General features: G+C 47.5%; 1 protein-coding gene across 5 annotated transcripts in view; it reads left to right on the top strand.

The window, feature by feature from the left end:
• The first annotated feature begins 611 nt into the window (after window positions 1-611).
• Window positions 612-15,640, top strand: part of GFRA1 (GDNF family receptor alpha 1) — a 231,529-nt gene continuing 216,500 nt past the window's right edge. Inside the window, exons 1-4 of one of the 5 annotated variants that reach the window (XM_059881912.1) lie at window positions 612-739; window positions 1,041-1,334; window positions 2,167-2,460; window positions 3,717-3,800. In XM_059881912.1, the coding sequence (XP_059737895.1) occupies window positions 1,295-1,334; window positions 2,167-2,460; window positions 3,717-3,800 (418 nt within the window). In that variant the 5' untranslated portion in view covers window positions 612-739; window positions 1,041-1,294. Of the gene's footprint in view, window positions 1,335-2,166; window positions 2,461-3,716; window positions 3,801-15,640 lie in introns of all 5 variants that reach the window. The other 4 variants (XM_059881913.1, XM_010820040.4, XM_005225748.5 and 1 more) reach the window with 4 other exon arrangements.

Below are 15,640 nucleotides of genomic sequence, written 5' to 3'. Positions count from 1 at the left end.
CCCGAGCCGGGGCTCTGCTCGGAAAACACCCTGGCCCAACTTGGTCCTCTGCGCTCTCGAAGATTACCACATCTTTCTTCCTAGTGCAGAGAAGTGAGATTGGAAAGGGAAGGAGGGGGCGAGTACAACCCTCCCCCCCCCCCCCAGTAAATAAATAAATAAACTGGCATCTCGCCGCAGCTGGTTAAGTCCAGGTTGGTAGCATTTGGATAGATTTCTCCCATTCTGTCGGTTTGGGAACCCGTCGCCTCGCCCTCATTCCCCTCTACCCGTCTTGTGGGCGTCCCTGAACTTTGGGGCGCAGCGTCTTGCGCGGCGCGGGGCTGCACCTGCCCTGGCGCTCCAGAGCTGTGGGCCCTGTGCGCTCGGCCAGGGTGACGGCGATGATGCGCGCGACTCCGGGGCGCTGGGCTAGTGTCTACGCGGCGCGGATGCCAGAAAGCCGAGGACAGCGCGGCGGGTAGGGGCGCGCGAGCCGGGTTTCAGCCCCAACCGGGACATCGGTTCCCCCTCTCGCGACTGCCTCTGAATGGAGGCGAGCCTGAGGAGGAGGGGATACGGCAATGGGGGGCAGCGATTGGTGGTTTGGGTGGAGAGGGCCGGCTGAGCCAGAGAGCTGGCGCGAGGAGGGGGCGGTGAACTTCCCGGGAGAAGGGGCTCTTTCCGCGCCAGGGTTGGCGAGAAAGCTGCCGCCGCCGAGTGCTTCGACTCCAGGCAGCGGCCGGCTCGCTCTCGGAAAGTAACGTTATTTATTTATTTGCTTGCGTTCAACCTCTTGGATTGGATCCAGTAGACACCCCCTTGGACTTTGGGAACCCGCGTCTGACCTCTCCAGCCTTTACCCTGCGCGTGCGGGCGGCTCCCGGGAATACACGCACATGCACCCCCGGGGGCCCCCTCCCCGTGCCCAGATCCGGGTAGGGGTGGGCCCTTACCCGGGGCGCTAAAAAGTCCCCCAAGGCAGGAGCCGGGGAGGGGAGAGGGGCGGGGGAGGCTCCAGCGCTCTCCGCTCTGGTTTCAAAGCGCGCTCTCCCTTCCAGGTTGGGTCGGACCTGAACCCCTAAAAGCGGAACCGCCTCCCGCCCTCGCGCCAACCGCCCGCCCGGAGCTGAGTCGCCGGCGGCGGTGGCGGCGGACGGACCGGGGAGTTTCCTCTCGCCCTGGATGGAGCTGAACTTTGGGCGGCCAGAACAGCGCGACCGTCCGGGGATCACTGCATGCTGAGCTCCCTTGGCGAGACCGAGCGGCAGGCCGGGATTTTCGGGGGGGCGGGGACCAGCTGCGCGCCGGCACCATGTTCCTGGCGACCCTGTACTTCGTACTGCCGCTTCTGGGTAAGTCGAGGCCGCCACTGGCTTTTTTATCTGCGGAGTCTTTCCGGGAGCACTAGCGGCAGCAAACCCCCCCCCCCCCTCAATTGTGTTGCTGGTGCGGTGGGGTGGGAGCGGGAAGTTTCGTTGCTGAACCCCCAGCAACCCCGGCTGGGGAGTGGGGCGCGGGCGGCGCGGCACTTGCCCGCAGTTTCTCTTCCTTGGTTTTTGTTTCCTACGTTTTGTATTGACCTAGCCTGCGGGCAGTGAAAGGGTCTGAGCCCTCCAGCCCCGAGCCCGACGCTCCTTGCGAATCCACGGGAGCTCGCGGAGGCGCGGCGGGCAGGTTGGGTGTGGACGAGTACCCGACCAGGAGAGCAAAGTTGGAAGGGAAAAACTTTTTCCCCAATAGCATCTCAGGGCTCCCCACCGGGCGGGCCGGGGACCAGGACTCGCCCTCACCGTGGCCAGTGCCCAGCCCGCTGCTCTCGCCTTCCGAAAGCCCCTGGGCTTCAGTCGGGCCGGGCGGAGCGAATGGCTGGAACCGGGGCCGGCGGCCCTGGAGGTCGAGCGGACTCTGAGGCCGGTGGGTCCCGGGGCGGCAGGGCCGGCGCTCGCGATGGGCAGCGCTGGCTCGCGGGCAAATCGCGAGAAACCCGCAAGCTTCGGGATGGAGTAGGGGGAGACCGGTGGCAGGAGGTGCCGGGGCGGGAAGATGGACTCTGGGGCGTAGCGGGGCGGGCGTGCCGGGTTTGCCGGGAGCCCCAGAAGCAGGGTCCTGCGCGCGTCCTCCCTCCCCGCGGGCGCGTCGCGCCCCTGCCCCGCCGCACTCACGCGCCCTCCCCTCCGCCCGCAGACGTTCTCCTGTCGGCCGAGGTGAGCGGCGGGGACCGCCTGGACTGCGTGAAAGCCAGCGATCAGTGCCTGAAGGAGCAGAGCTGCAGCACCAAGTACCGCACGCTCCGGCAGTGCGTGGCGGGCAAGGAGACCAACTTCAGCTTGACCTCGGGCCTCGAGGCCAAGGACGAGTGCCGCAGCGCCATGGAGGCCCTCAAACAGAAGTCCCTTTACAACTGCCGCTGCAAGCGGGGCATGAAGAAGGAGAAGAACTGTCTGCGCATCTACTGGAGCATGTATCAGAGCCTGCAGGGTACGCGCGACCGGCTCCTCTCCCCTCCCCCAGCCCCTGAAGGCAGGGGGCCCCTGGGCCCCGGGGTCTGGCTGACCTCATCTTCCACTCAGTTCTCCCCAGCTGCAGAATGAGGACCTTTCATGGGCCCTCAGGGACGTCGGCAGCTGGTGTTTGCTGCCTCCCTAGCAGCTCTGTCGGGGCCTGGTTGTTGGCAAACCCGTGATGGGGTGGAGGGACATCCCAGGGACCCCTGCTGACCTCTCTGAAACTTGGTCAGAACATCGTAGTTAGGAATCCATTAAAGGCCGCCTCGAGGAACCTGCGACTTCCCTCCAAGGAGGAGCACTGGCTCCACAGGATAATCGGAAAGCTTGCACTGCGTCTTCTTGCACTGCGTCTTGCTTGGAGTTTCTCTCTTCTCCCCTTTTATTCTGACACAAGATAAAGAATTCAGAATAAAAAGTCTAGTGGAATCTATTCTATCTTTACCATCCCCCCACCTCCAAACCTGATCAAAGGCAGATGTGGGGGGAAAAAAAATTGTCATCTTAGATGATCTGAGTCTTGAACCAGCTAGTGTGGTTCAGCCTTGGTTCATACAGAAATGACTTAGAGAGGGACAGGTCTACTTGTTACAGTCATTCATTACAATGGCAGTTTTTTGGTCCTTGTGTGCAGGAGGTGGCTCATGTTTGTAAATCTAACACAAACATTCAGTGCCTTCATTCTCCACTGAGACTCTTGCTGAAAATCTGTGATATACAGATTTGACCTCTCAGCTGCTACTTCCTCCAGAACCTGTTAATGAAAACCTATTTCAGAGGCTGACTGTTTAATAGCCAGAGTACCTGCTTTCTGACCGCATGCCATGTTTTGGGAGCAAAAAAAAAAAAAAAAAAACAAAATCGGGGGAGTGGGGGCTCTTTGGGGTCACCTTTCTTCCATTGGCTCCTGGAGGCAATCTGGGCTTGTGACGTCACTGATTCCTTCCTCTTTGGTTTCCTTCCTTTGCAAAGAGTGGGAGAGTTTTCTGGCAAGATCAGCCTGGGTTGTTCTCCAATGTTTTCATGGCACTCTGGGGAGAGCAAGGACAACAGAGGCAGAGGGAATGAAAAGAAATAACCAGAGCCAAATAGATGCATTTGAAATCTTTGAAAGTTTCAGCATCTTTTTGTTACACAATCATAACACAATTAGAATTCAGATTCAGTAACAAAAACTGCCTGAAATATGCCTGTTTTCCAATCTGACCCCAGTCTTTCTGTTGTTTTTAGGAAATGATCTGCTTGAAGATTCTCCGTATGAGCCAGTAAACAGCAGATTGTCTGATATATTCCGGGTGGTCCCATTCATACCAGGTAAGCAGATTCATACTTCCACTCTGATGCCTTCGCCGGCTTGAAATCCGTTGGCTTGCGTTCCCTTTGGCTCTCAAGCAGTGTATAAGGAGATAGTTGAATGGCACAGTGTTTCTGGGAAATTAGAAACAGGATGATGATAATGAAGAGGCAGAATGCCTAGAGATGATTGTACGACTTGAAAGTAATTCTAAATGAAGTAAATGTGGTGTGGTGGTTTGAAAGAGGTTGGAGGGAAGTGACTTGGTTGAATTTCTTCCCCCCGCCCCCCGCAATAAAATATGATTGGCCAACTCTTGCAAAGGGAGTGCCACTTCTGTCTGTAGGTGGCAATCGTATTCCCTTCTTGCTGCATACTGTACACAGTGCCTCCCTGGAAATGGGATCTATTTAAATGATGCTGCTTTACTTTACAAGATGCTTGAAGATCATCTTAGATTGTTGAAGACTTGGACAGACTCACGTGTCTGCCTTTGACTGAAAAGATTAAGCTCTACTATTTGTTAACGTTTTTTTGTTTTGTTCTTAATTTTTCCCGAGCAAGTGTGTGCATATATGAAAGAATATGTTCCTGCCCTTTCAAAAGTGGTCTCACTTCCCGTGGTTTGTTTTGTCTTTGCAAAGCTACATTTGGTTTGGAAGTGAACTTAGTTTTAGAATTAAGTTTTCCATAACATCTGCATTCAGATAGCCCCACAAATAATGAGTGAGGCAGTGATTTCCCTTAATGACATACAGATTCCAGACTGATGTTGTCTTTATTTGTTTACAATTAAGACTTTCTCAAGTATACATGGCCATCACAAATTGTATGTTTCTTGGTGATTAAACGTGGTGGTTCACACTGAATGTGATTCTATGAGATGGTGGTTTGGTCCTGGTGAGCGTCTTCTAGTGTTCTAAATGTTTTATGCTTTCCTGCAGAAAGTCATAGAACCAAGACAGTATGTAAATACTGAAATTATGTGTGAGTGTATTATACACACATTCACTCAAGACATCCGTTGAGCACCTGCTGCATTCTCACCATTGGGAGTTTGGCAGTGAGCCAGATAGAAGGCATATCTGCTCCCGTGAATCTTAGAAGCAGCCAGCAACTGGCATTTATTAAGCTCTTGCTTTGTGCCAGGCACTGTTTAAGATCTTTTCATCACTGGCTTATGTAGTCATCATCAAGTGTGTCTTACATATTGTTATTTCCATTTTACAGATGAGATGATTGAGGCAAGGGGAAGTTAGGAAACCAGCCCAAGATCACAGAGCTCCTAACTGGTGGAACCAGAATTTAAACTCAGATTTATTTGCAGGGTTTTGTAACATTTGTCTCTTACTGCTCAGACTGTGCTCCTCAGACCATCAGCATGAACTGATGTCACCTGGAAGTTTGTTAGAAGTATGGACTCTCAGGCTACTTCCCAGAGCTGTGGGATGAGCATTTACATTTTAGGAAGCTCCCTGGGCTGAGTGCTTTATATGCTCAAGAAACTTGAGAATCACTCTTCTCTATTATTTTTTTGGTTCAGAGAAAAAGTGTGTGTGTATGTGTGTGTGTGTTTGTGTGGCCTCTTTCTGGGATAAAATATAAGAGGACAAGTTTAGTGTCAGAGACATTCATACATGATCCTAAATAATGTTGATAGCTTATACCCCAAATCCCTATTAATGTTCTCTGTCCCTTCGGCCCAGCCAGGACAGTGGCTCAGACAGTGTATCAGGAATGTGCAGACAAGAGTGTATGACCATCAGAGTTTTTGTGTTAGCAGATCAGTAGGAACTAGGGTGGGGTACCAGAAACCTGGCTGACCTTCCTGGTACCGAGAGGGGCAGTGCCTCCTGCTGGCTGCCTGTGCCCTGGAAGCATTACTGCTCAGTCTTTGTACCAATGCCTGGAAGGATATGAACCCTTCTCCCCTGCTGGGAAAGTGAGAGTAAGGAAATAGGTAAGGAAGAAGGTTCATCTGGGTTTTAATTTCAAAACTGTTATGAACTATAGGGCTGTAATAGACTCATTTTACTCTCTCTGGGTCTCTCTTTTTTTGGTATAATGAGACCATTGAAGTAAAAATCCCCAGTCCTAACAGTCCATGATTCTGAGGGTAGATTGAGGTCATCTCCAAAATCCCCCCCTTTTCAATCCTTGCATTCTTTCTCCACTTAAAGTGACCTGGCCATTCTTGGATACCACTGGCTTGTCTGGTTTTTTTTTTTTTTTTTGATGGGTATCAAATGCTTCTGCCTGGACTAAGTCCCACCCATTCAGTTTTTTGGATCGCTCTCTCACACAGATATGTTTTCATAACAAATATGTTGTAAGACCCAGCCTGCTGAGGACCCAGAAGTCATAACTCAGAGCCAGGAAGATCTTGTCTGGAGCTACATTTTATATCTCAAGGGCATTGGATTTAGGTTCCAGCTGTAATGAGCTTTGACCTCTACAGTGACTGTGTTCCTTAAGTGGGTATAGGAGAGCCAAATGGAGCCTCGAGAGGTTTCGAGCCATTGAATAATGCATACGATCCAGTTTGGCATTTGTAGGATGGAGAGGGACAGAGGATCGGGATGATGAATGCTGCTCTTCATGGTTTGAACCTGAGTTTCTAGAACATCTCTTCTGTTTTAAGAATGTCTCTGAGGAAACTGGGACAGCAGGGCCTTTGCCTTTTACAGATAGGGTAGCCATCAGAGTTTCCATATTTGGGTGTCTCTGCCCAAGGTGAAGAGAATGTTTATCCACATACGCTAAGGGTGAGCTGAATCCTTTCACTGAACAAGACATGTTTGACGTTCTTGCATTTCCATTTTCCTTGGACTCATCAAACCCACAGCCATCATTGGCACTGTTTACTTGATCACTAGTTAAAAGGCCATATGGAGATATTATCAGTGATGGGAACAAGGAAGGGACCAAAAATAAGGTAATGTTAAAACTGTCATCTGAAGCCTGAACTGCAGAAGGGAAATCAAGCAGGCTAGTGTGGTGAGAATTGAGGTAGGAAGTTGGAGGGATTCTTCTCCTGGAAGCACAATAGCAGAAGTGGAAGCATTGGCCTCCAAGGCACTTTGAAGGGCTCTGGGAAGCGCCCTTTCTGCGGGTGGATGCTGGTGTGGTTTTTAGGGGTCCCACCACACAGTCAAGAAAGTGAATCTGTGAAGGAAGAAGTGAGTCAGTGCAAGAGGACGTCGGAAGAGAGGCCCAAACCCAGGAAAGTGTCTTGGGAGCCGAGAGGGCAGAGCTGTGTGGGTGCTCAGAGCGTCGGAGGTTGGAGCTGTCAAGTGATAATTTCACACTGTGACTCTTAGCCATGCCTTTACTCTTTCACTTCCATTCTGCTTTGCCTTTTCTTCCTCACAAAAGTTCAAATGCAGCAAGAAATAAATAGTAATTTGAAAGGAAGATGAGCCTTTTAGCGCTGTTTTTGGACTCTCTGGAAGGGGAGCGCAAAGCAGTGAGAAATTTGAAAAGTGGAAGTGGAGTGGGTGCTGAGAAAAGCCTGGAGATGGAGGATCAGAGAGTGGATATAAGCCCCTCGAAGGCAGCAAGAGATATTTTTTAAGAAAGGGCTCCAAGGTTTTAAAGTATTGATTGGGAGGTCGGATTTTGAAGACAAGAGTCAAGAAATGTCAGACCTTCTTCAGGGGTAATCAAAGTCAATGGTATTTGCAAACAAGAGTCAAGTGGAGAGATTGTGGGACAAGACTGGTGCCAGTATTTGAACATTCTTTATCTGCTTTGGTGAAAGACAAAGTTCTAGTTCTTTGGCTTTGCAGCCATTTCCCTTCCAAACTCCCAGAGAGTGGCTTAGATTTTCAGAGGAAACCTTAGGATCTTGAGGTTGGTTCCCATGTAATTGGAAATGGCTTGCCGCAGCATCAGATGCCCCTAAGCTGTCCTGAGTCTGGCTCCTTTTTGAATGATGCTGTAAATCATGAGCCAAGTTTAATATTTCTGTTTTAATGCACCATCATATTTATGTAACTATTAAATGAAAAGTTTCTTAAAATGTTTACATGTTGAAGAAGAGCCTTATAAGACCATCTGCTGTCTTGTCAAATCATGACAAGAGAGAAACGCGTGTAAGTACTAGCTGCTAGGGGTGTGTGGTGGTCCTCTCCTTTTCATTCAGCTCTCTAATCGTGTGTCCCTGTGTTGAGAACCCTTATAAGTCTTTTGTTCTCTATTCTGGTACGTATTAAACTCCTTCACGGGGCTTCCAGGCGGTGCAGTGGTAAAGAATCAACTTGGTAATGCAGAAGAAGCAAGAGATGCAGATTGGATCCCTGGGTTGGGAAGATGCCCAAGAGTAGAAAATGGCAACCGACTCCAGTATTCTTACCTGGAAAGTTCCATGGACAGAGGAGCCTGGCAGGCTGCAGTCCATGGGGTTGCAAAGAGTTGGACACGACTGAGTGACTGAACACACAGCATACGACCATCTTCCTAGGCCACCTTGGCTCTGCCCTCCCTCTAGAAGCCACTGCCCCTCTCCAGTCAAGCTCACCGAGTAGACCATTCCCAGGTATTGCATGCATGTTTGCTTTCCCGTGCTTTGCCTTTGGCTTTGCCTCTGTTTGGAAGGTTTCTATTAGTTCTTCAAGACCGAGATCAGGTTTCATCTCTGAGGGCCGTGCTGGAATTCCCCCAGACAGGCACTTCCACTCAGGATTCTCTCACGCTGCAGTTCGCGCTTGCCTTTATGGTAGCTGTTATTCACAGCCTATCGAGAGGACTTATTTATGCGTCTGTCTTTCTCACTGGAAGGTCGGGGATTTGCTTGAGATGCCGGGTGTTTGCTCAGCATCGAGCATCCTTCCCGGCTGTGAGCAGGCATTAGCACAACCATATGTGCTAAGTCACTTCAGTCCTGTCCGACTCTTGCAACCCCATGGACTGTAGCCCGCCAGGCTCCTCTGTCCATGCGATTCTCCAGGCAAGAATACTGGAGTGGGTTGCCATTTCCTACTCCAGAGGATCTTCCTGACTCAGGGATTGGACTGGCGTTTCTTACACCTCCTGCATTGGCAGGCAGGTTCTTTCCCACAAGTACCACCTGGGAAGCCTTTATCAACCATAGGTGGTTGAATATCAGAGAACAGATCTAGTCCAATCCTTTGCTTTTACAAAATTGAAGTTCAGAGATGGGAAGCCATTTGGCCTGGGCCACATTACTTGAGGGTCTCCTCCAGAACCTTTTCTTGGATCTGGTACTGCCTTAGAGCATGTCGGCATTGACCTCTTTCTGTTCTGCCTACTGTCTGAACAGACATCATCTATCTCTGGGACCTCAGCTTCCATGGACACTATGACTCAGAGCCTTCCCTCCTACTCCTCTCCAGCCTCTCCTGAGCTCTAAACCAGCATTTCCAGTTGAAACCCAGCTGAATCCATCAGGATATATATATCTCAGTTACTTCAAACTCAGTGCATCCAAAATGGATCTCATCATCTCTCCCCTTTTCTCCTCCTCTCCCTGAGTCTCTTGTCTTACGTAAAGGCATTGCCTGCCTAACTCGTAAGCTTTGGAATCATCTCCACCACCTCCCCTCCCCTCCTCAACTCCTCGCGCTGGACCCATCACTAAGTCCTCCTGAAATTACTTGCTGTTTTTTGAATTGCCTTTCTCTCCATTCCCTTAGTCTACCTATCTTACCTTTCACTCGAGCTTTGCGTTGGCCTTCTTACTGGCTCCACGCCTGTGTCTAGTTTCTCCTTGTTCAACCTGGCCACCCATTGCCAGATGTTACCTTAGCACCTTGGTGACTTCCAGGAGTGATCGGGTTTCAGTCTCCCTTGTTAGATTCTTCTATTAATCGACTTCCCATCTCACCCCAGTCGCCCGTGTCTAAAGAAACTAGGTTGACCAGCTGCTGTCCCACCAGCCCTCTGGGCAGCTTTGTGCCTCTTTCATCTTTGTATGTGCTGGTGCTGGAGAAGGGACACGTGCTCCAGAATTGCACTCACCTGGGCGGATCTCCAGCTCTGCCGCTTGTTTTGGGCAGGTCATTTGATCTCATGGTACCTCAGAATCCTTGGATATAAGATGAGATGGTGATACTACCTCCTTTACAGGTTCTTGGGAATTAAAAAGGCTATATGTAAAAAGCCTTGCCTCCTGCCTGAAATATAATTGGTCCTCAGTAAAATCTCAGTCATTTTTAATACTGTGCCAAGGCCGTGTTAGCTGTCAGCTCACTCCTGACTCCAAAAGTGGGGCTCGTTTTCGACACACCATATTCCCTGGTCAGGGCTTCCCAGGTAGCTGAGTGGTAAAGATTCTGCCTGCCAATGCAGGAGATACCGGAGACGTAAGTTCGATCCCTGGATCGGCAGGATCCCCTTGGGGAGGAATGGCAGCCCACTCCAGCATTCTTGCCTGGATAATCCCATGGACAGAGGAGCCTGGTGGGCTTGAGTCCATGGGCTCACACAGACTAGGATGCGACTGACTGACTGAACATGCACACGTGATTCCCTGATCGTGGAACCATGATTCTATGTCTAGAAAAGCATAGCAACCCCAAGCTTTCAGAAAGGCTGCTCATCAACTGGCTTGGACAAGAAAGAAGAAATCTATCCACTATCAAAAGGGCCCTGGAGGAAAGCCCTAACTTTTAATAACCCAATATGAGTCTTAAATCCCCCCTGGGGAGGGTCTTCCTTTTGCCTGCTCTGATCCCCCTGTTCCTCTGGGGCCGGATCCTTCCTTTGGCTCTTGCTGCAGCTGGCTGTCACCCCGGGTGGGAGCTCTTCCTGTACTTAAGGATTCTTGTGATCAGCCTACCCTTCTCAGCTTGACTGATTCCCATTCTTCTAACCTCTCCCCATAAATCTTCTCTGCAACGCCCCTCATAGCGGGAAGAATTACTGCTGCCTGAGAAGGGCATGCCTTCAACCTGGGAAAGGCTTCCGTCTCCACAGGCCCTGCTAAGTACACTTCCATTTCACTTTCACAGACCGCTACTTTTGGCTTTTATTCTCTCACTCTCCGGCCCCTCAGCGATCCATGTTTATGGTACAACAGTAAGAAATTACAAACAGGTAGGAAAGGAAAGCGAATTTAAACCATTCATAGTCTCAGCTCCCAAAGATAACCGCTGTAAACATCTGATATGAGCCTTTGCAGCTTTTTTCCTATATATATGAATATATATAACTGTGTGTGTACATATATATTTATCTTTTTTTTTCTTTTTTACAAAAATGAAGTCATAGTCTACACCTGCTTTCTTATTACCTGCCTCATGACCTGAGGAATCTGGGTCACTGACCCCTTCCTAAGGGCAAGCTTTATTATTTAGATGAACTGTCAACCTTGAGAAGTTCCGTGAGTAAGGCCTCAGGTCTTTGCAGTGTCTTGATACTTCTGGCAACGGCAGGAATGTTCCAGTGCAGGCTGTGGAAGTAGAGACAGTCAGATATTTTGCATAGAATTACTGTAGGTCCCGTTACCCAAAGAGGGGAGATAAAACATTGGTGAGTGACAGGTAATTGCATGAACTGAAGATTGTTACAAGGTGCAAAATTATTTATAGCCAATATGTCTGTCCTCATTCCTTCCCCTTAGTCTTCTGAAGTATTTCTTTTTGCCACCTCTTAATTTTTCTGCTGTCGAAGCTTATTTTTTCCAAAGGATGTCCTTTTTTTGTTGTTGTTGCTATTGTCTGGAATACAGTGGAGAATCATCAAGAGACGTCATCAGGATCGTTTTATCCAAAGAGCGCTGGTCCAGGAATCAAGAGCCTGTGTTCTGCCTCCAGCAGCTAGCCAGTGACCTTGGCAAGTTTTTGCCTTTCCAGAGAGACACCTTCTCCTTTTGTAAAATGAGGGCAGCCGCTGAAGATGACCTGTAATGTCTTCCTTCTTTCTCTAAGGGCCTGACTATGGAATCTTGTGTTATTCTGTGACTTACTGTTTTTCTATCCGGCCTTTTCTTCCTACCAGAGAAAATCATCATCTCGCCATATACATTTTCATATTAATGACATTTGTAAAGCATGATTTATTCAATATGTACCTTACTTTGCACCAGAGTGTATTTAAAGCATCTCATTTGAATACATGCAAGAAGATAAAATAAGAAAGTGGAGAAAATAAAGAAGAGGGCAAAACGAGAGTAGGAAAGAGAAAAGGAAGCCAGGAGTGAAGACAAAATGCATGTCATAAGATTATATTTTAACAAATCAAATTATTGGAAGTACAGTGTGAAAACAAAGGGATAAATATAATCCCTGATGGAAGATGCCATAGGACTTTTGGAGGTCATTCTAGTCCAATCCTTTTATTTTACTGATAAGAAAACTGAGAGTTCCATAAATTTCCAGGACGGTGAAACATAAATTGTCGAGGACAGTGATGACAAGTAAAATTAGGTATGTGTTTGTTTTTAAATTGATATTTGAAATTCTCCATCTCCTGGCATTTCCTCACCTCCTTTGAATTGTCCTTCACTCGCTCCTCAGCCATGCACCCTTTTAGTTTGCCAGACTTTGTTCTCACAGTTAGAGCGAGAAGCACAGCCTTTGACTTCAGTTAAAGGGTTGGCTGTCCATTGTTTCGGAATTATTTCAGAACAAGGGTTAATTAATAGGTCTCTGTTTGGCAACAGAACCCAGTGGCCAGAATGTACATTTTCTTATCTTTTGACCCCCTTCAGAATTGTCTGCAATGAAAACTAAGAAATTATTTGTTGCTTGAAGCCTGCCCAGCCTTCACATTCAAAAAAAAATTAATCTTTTGTCTGGATTTTTTTTTGTTAAAGAAACTAACCACTTCCCGTAATTTAGAGACTCAACTAGCTGGGTCAGTGATGAGAACGAATGGGTAATTTGCATAAGGGGCTAATTTATTATGTCCCCTGGGCATTTCTTTCATCTCTCTTCCCATTCTAATTAATGTTCTAAGAGGGTCTATCACCATATCAGAAATTAAGGGTGAAAGCAGCCATTGTTAACCTTTATTCTTATGATTTTTTATCTTCTGTGATCTTTTAACCATTTTCTTTTCATATCCAGGGATTTACACAGATAGAGCTGGGAAGTGCAGGGAGAGATTTTAGGGGTGTGCTCTTTTCTGATCTTTCTTCAAATAGTGGGTTGTTGTAAAAATAAAAATGACTCAGGGTAGCTTTCCAACCACAGAGGGATTTGTAAAACACACAGAAGGGTACAGTCATGGTGCAGAATTGTTACTGAATTTGAGCCCCTTAGAAACATCTATATAAACATGTATATACACACGCACAGATAGAGATATATTTATATATCTGCCTGTTCATGTGTATATGTGTGTATTTATAGCATATGTGAGTGTGGATGTCTGTATTATTAAACATTTCGCCTCTAAAAGATCTTCCTTGACACGTGTTTCAGTCGGTTCTGGCTGTGACAAAGACAGCTGTGTGTGAGAGAGTGTGACACAGCTGAGGAAAGGCAAGAGAACAAGCAATTTCTTCGAAAATCAATTGCAATTTACTCCCACTAAATTGGCCCACGGTCCGCCCCGTCCGAGCATTAGCATATGACAGACTTTTAATCATTTGGTCAAATGGCCTATTTCTGGTCAAACCACAGTTGCCTCTGGGGCTCTGCCCTTAGTCCTAGAGCTGTATTGTCTCTAGAGCTGCTGTCTCTTTAAAGAGGATCTAACTGTGGGGAGAGGAGTTCCTAGGGGAGGCCCCGCTGAGTGCCCTCAAGGCCATTATTTCCTTTTGATTCCCACCTATGCTAAAAGGTGAGCCTTCCTGGTGGCTCAGACAATAAAGAATCTGCCTGTAATGTGGGAGACCCAGGTTCCGTCCCTGGGTCAGGAAGATCCCCTGGAGAAGGGAATGGCAACCCACTTCAGTATCCTTGCCTGGAGAATTCCTTGGACAGAGGAGCCTGGCAGCTTACCAGTCCATGGGGTCCCAACGAGTCAAACTTGACTGAGCAGTTAGCACTTAATAGTATGCGAAAAGGTAGGTATAATATTCTGATTCCTGAAAGGGAAACCTGAGATCAGAGAGGATGATTAACTTTCTCAGCACCACACCGCCATTAAGTAGAAGAGTTAAGTCTCACATCTTATTTCTGCATCTTCAAAGCCTGTGCTCTTTCTACTGTTATGTGATGAAATTTTAAGCACAGACCTGATCCTTTATTAAGGAGGAACCTACGTAGTTCCTGCTGTCTTCCCTTAATTCCCAGTTTCCTTTCCTCTGTCTTCTACCTTAAAGCACTATTTGACAAAAAGCCTTTAAAGTTGAAATATAAACCAATATCTATTATTTTAGTACTTAGCCCTGCATTCCGATGGGTTCTTAATTGACAAGTAAAATCCAGAACACGCGTGCTATTAAAACCATTCCTGCGGAACTGCAGAAATATTAACCAAAGAAGCAATTTCTGGTTTGTATCTTTTTTTTTTCATTTCAGTGTGAGATGGAAGGATTCTAAAGTAGAGCAGAATGCCTAGAGCCATTTTTTTTGTCATGTTGTTGTATAAATAGCATTACACAGTGGTAAAGAAAGGAGTACATACTTTAGTCCCACTTTAAGGTGACCTAATAGGCTATTCATTTGTCTTCCATCATATTGGTACCACTTCCCTTGACGTCCCTCTGATGGTGTAAGAAGCACCATGCCAACTGTTATTCCTGTTGCCCTGTGTACATTATTGTTTTGTGTATAGTTAATAGTGTATGAAAATAAGTATTGATTGCATTCTTTGTAGAAATAGGCCAGCAGGTTTCCTAAAGCCCATGTTTATGAAATGTTTCATTGATTCCGTTAGTATGAGTTTCAAATAAACTCTTGATTAAGAAGATACCAGGAGATCAGAGAATTATGGAGAGTTCTTGATGGAACTATTATATTTTCATATGTTTAGGAATGGCAAGTGGGATTTGAATGGGAGGAGTGACCAGGTGAACTCTAAACATACTCCTGATGGAAATGGTTACCCTCCCCAGGAGACCTTAAGAAAAATAAAAATAATAATTAGCAACAGCTGTGAGAGGCAGTGAGCTAGGTGTTTTACACACAATAGCTTGTATTAACCTTGTTTAGTAGAAGGTGCTCTTAGCCCCACTTCCTGGCTGAGAAGACTGAGACCCAAGTAAGGAACTGGCCCGAGGGCACATGCCTAAGAATGGGTGGAGCTGCATTTTCACCCAGGAGGCCTGCTCCAGAACCCATGCTGTAGTGTCTGTCTGCATCCATGTAACAGGAGAGATAGTCCCTGAAAGTCAAGAGCACAAACTGCATGAAGTCATAGACATTTTGTGCTGAGTTATATATATGTGTGTATGTGTATGATCGGAGAAGGCAGTGGCACCCCACGCCAGTACTCTTGCCTGGAAAATCCCACCGGCGGAGGAGCCTGGTGGGCTGCAGTCCATGGGGTCGCTAAGAGTTGGACACAACTGAGCAACTTCACTTGCACTTTTCACTTTCATGCATTGGAGAAGGAAATGGCAACCTACTTCAGTGTTCTTGCCTGGAGAATCCCAGGGATGGGGGAGCCTGGTGGGCTGCTGTCTATAGGGTTGCACAGAGTCGGACACGACTGAAACGACTTAGCAGCAGCAGCAGCATGTGTATGATATACACAGGTAATATATATTATATATAAAATAAGTACACTATAACGAAGAGAAGAATTGGTTGGTTTCTGTGATCTCTGTTGACTTTCAGTATTTTGGTGTGATAGAGTGGCATTTCTGTCAAATTCATTCATCACATACTTATTGAGAATGTATGACGAGCCTACTGAGAGGCCTAGGTGATTCAGACCCTACTGTTGCCTTTTAAGATTTCTTTTTTCTTGTTTTAGGGATAGGAATAAAACAAAACAAAATAGGTTA

The sequence above is a fragment of the Bos taurus genome, chromosome 26 (assembly GCF_002263795.3).
Source record: "Bos taurus isolate L1 Dominette 01449 registration number 42190680 breed Hereford chromosome 26, ARS-UCD2.0, whole genome shotgun sequence".
NCBI lineage: Eukaryota > Metazoa > Chordata > Mammalia > Artiodactyla > Bovidae > Bos > Bos taurus.
The sequence above is the reverse complement of the archived record's forward strand: the minus strand, read 5'-3'. Positions and strand labels throughout refer to the sequence as shown.